This window comes from Haplochromis burtoni, unplaced genomic scaffold, assembly GCF_018398535.1.
Source record: "Haplochromis burtoni strain Fernald_Lab_line unplaced genomic scaffold, NCSU_Asbu1 Contig_290, whole genome shotgun sequence".
Lineage (NCBI taxonomy): Eukaryota > Metazoa > Chordata > Actinopteri > Cichliformes > Cichlidae > Haplochromis > Haplochromis burtoni.
In genome coordinates this window covers 203444-206059 of record NW_024582651.1, presented here as the reverse complement: position 1 = coordinate 206059, position 2616 = coordinate 203444, and the positions used below count along the sequence as shown (strand labels likewise).

Genomic DNA, 2616 nt, shown 5'->3' with positions numbered 1-2616 from the left:
ATTGTTTTTCTTTTCCATGCCTCCATTCACAGGGAATTAAGGTGTGTAAATCTAGTGTGTAAAGGTTTTCAAACTAGATAAATAACAAATTCAGCAGGTCTGGAAAAACACAATGGATTCGCTTAGGATTTAATAATGGTTATACCATGCACAACAAGGGCTTGCAATGACTCACTGTTATACAGGGATATTTTGTAGGTGTAGTTAGTATGCCAACCTTTATTCCATTCGTAGCCATTCTACTATAATGTAGATAAAATATAAAACATTGCATCCATAGTGAAAGTCAGATTCTGGTTTGTTCTACCTGCTTATAAAGGATTCCTCAATATTAACATAAATAAATAAAAAACAATAATTTTTAAGTTCAGTCATTGGTGTGTAGTACAGACTTCTGATTTGCAAGTTTTGTTTAATTTATGTCTATAAACACTTAATTCACTGTAACACCTTGTGCAAAATACAGAATTTATTTGCAGATTCTGTTTTAAATATTAGGAAGCAGGAAAGTGTCAGATGAGCTGGCAGGATGCAACTGTTTTTTCTATGTTAGGTCAGTATTTTCTGCACAGTACAGAAGACATTAAAGTGTTAGATGTGTTGTTTAGTGTCTTCACACACTGTTTTTGGTCAAATAAGCAAAATCGCATAATACTTCAATGTAAGACTGCAATGCTTTCTAAGAGTGCCTGTGAGTGTGTTTATTTCAGCAGGGTCTTCATAACTCTTATGGAAGAACCTTTGTAACCACCACCAAAGTGGTTCCAGTGATTCAGGTAGTGGAAGAGTTGGTAAAGCTGGTTCCTCTTTGCAAATCCTGGTGCTTGGGGAATCTTGCTGTGGTATGCAGAGTAAAAAGCACTATTGAAGCCACCAAACATCCCGGCAATACCCAACTCAAACTCAGAGTGGCCGTAGAAGGAAGCAGGATCGAAGATGACTGGGCCGTCTGCACATTCTGCCACGTTTCCTCCCCATAAATCTCCATGTAGGAGAGCAGGGACTATCTCCACATCTTTGAAGAACTGAGGGATCTTCAGCTGGAAATAAGAGACACAACATGCACATTACAATGCTGATACAATCATAATGTCTTATGCAAAATATGTTTAATTTCAAACAGGATCAAAGGGAGGTTGCACCTGTAACTCAGCCCATAGTTCTCTGGTCTCCCTGTCTCCATACGATTTCTCCACCATGTTAAGCTGGTGCTGTAGCCTCTGCTGGGTGTAGAATGGAACCCAATCACTCTGCCATTGATTGTCCTGGAGAGGTAAGAATGAGAAAAAACTGTGATGCTGCTGAAATTCACTTTAACATCTTGAAGATTTGGAGACCAAACATTTGTAACACAACTTAGAGACAACAATACTGTACACCTTCCCCTAGAATGCATATACATTGGCTTTACCTGTGGCAGATATCCACAGCATGTAGTTACATGGAAGCCAAATTTTTCAACAGCAGCCACATCTGACTGCCCCGCTCCTTTTCCTGCATATATAGCCGTAATATTAATAAACAGTAATCACAAACTTTTTACCTTAAATATGACACAGTTCATTATTATTCATTGGTGTGTGTGTGTGTGTGTGTGTGTGTGTGTGTGTGTGTGTGTGTGTGTGTGTGTGTGTGTGTGTGTGTGTGTATTATCCACATTGTGGCATCCTAAAATGAAGTTAAACTGAATTACCCACTGTCTGCTGCTCTTTATTTAATTTTTCCAGTTGTTTCTTGTTGTGAAGATGCAGATCTGCCATTTTCTCTCCTAGCCGTTTTGAGTACCTGCTCATTGTGTTTAAAAATAAAGTATGTCATTGAAAAAATATTTTGCTCATGTTTCTAAAACTAAATTCATCTGCCCAAATTCTGCTTTAATCTGCACTAAAGAAAAAAAAATGTAGTCAAGAGCTCTCTTACTTGCTAAGACTGTTCATGTCCAGATGTTCCATCACAAATACAGAGCCTCCTGTGTCAAGCTCAATCACCTTTATGGGCTTGGGGACTTTCACGGTTTCTGTCTTTACAATAGCCTCCAGACTGGCCATTTCTCCATCAAACATCAGTTTGGCCTGGATAATTTAAAGACAGGACAACACGGTCTGGTAAACACAAGCTTCAGTAAATGTGAATTTTTGCATTGTTCTCCACTCCACAACATCTACACAAAGTCCACGGACAGTAGTGTGGTGCAGCTGCTGGATCATGTCCCATTCATTTACCGGTAAGTCCCGAGTTGAGCACACGCCGAAAGCCGATCATGAACTGAATGACACAACAGTTAAAGAAAATGAAAAACTAACAATGACAAATACCTCACTCTTGTGATTTATCTTTACAAACACTTTCCCAGTGTCAGTATGATAACTCTGTCCCTCGCTGATGCATCCACCTCCAGCATGACCAGATGATTTCAGCATGGTTGTCCCCAACTCCTTCTTTAACTTAGCTTCCATGATTCTGATTCTGATTCTGATGATTATTTATCATCAGTTCCAGGACAGTTACAGCAGGACTAAAACCACCTACGCATCGCAAATGCGGGTATGAAAGTCTTTCTGACAGTTTCCGTTGCGGCAGCCAACCAGGACTTTGTCCCGAAGCAGGATCTTGTTT

The 2616-nt window shown here is 39.6% G+C and overlaps 1 protein-coding gene across 2 annotated transcripts; it reads right to left on the bottom strand.

Moving 5' to 3' along the window:
- Positions 1-304: 304 nt before the first annotated feature.
- On the bottom strand, positions 305-2593 carry fn3krp (fructosamine 3 kinase related protein). 2 transcript variants are annotated; one of them, XM_042227901.1, is made up of 6 exons: positions 2316-2593; positions 1921-2072; positions 1694-1788; positions 1412-1494; positions 1143-1265; positions 305-1040 (listed from the first exon to the last, which is right to left on the bottom strand). In XM_042227901.1, exons 1-6 carry the CDS (start codon positions 2454-2456, stop codon positions 702-704), a joined length of 933 nt encoding a protein of 310 aa, XP_042083835.1. In that variant the 5' UTR covers positions 2457-2593; the 3' UTR covers positions 305-701. The 2 variants fall into 2 exon arrangements, with proteins under 2 accessions (XP_042083835.1, XP_005940364.1); XM_005940302.3 differs by having other exon boundaries at positions 1694-1785.
- Between the last annotated feature and the right edge of the window lie 23 nt (positions 2594-2616).

Excerpts from the sequence above, each read along its gene's own strand:
- fn3krp (XM_042227901.1), bottom strand. The coding sequence starts at position 2,456 with ATGGAAGCTAAGTTAAAGAAGGAGTTGGGGACAACCATGCTGAAATCA. Across the intron at positions 2,073-2,315 it reads AGATAAATCACAAGAGTGAG|GCCAAACTGATGTTTGATGG; the intron begins GTATTTGTCATT and ends TAAATTATCCAG. Across the intron at positions 1,495-1,693 it reads TAAAGAGCAGCAGACAGTGG|GAAAAGGAGCGGGGCAGTCA; the intron begins GTAATTCAGTTT and ends CTATATATGCAG.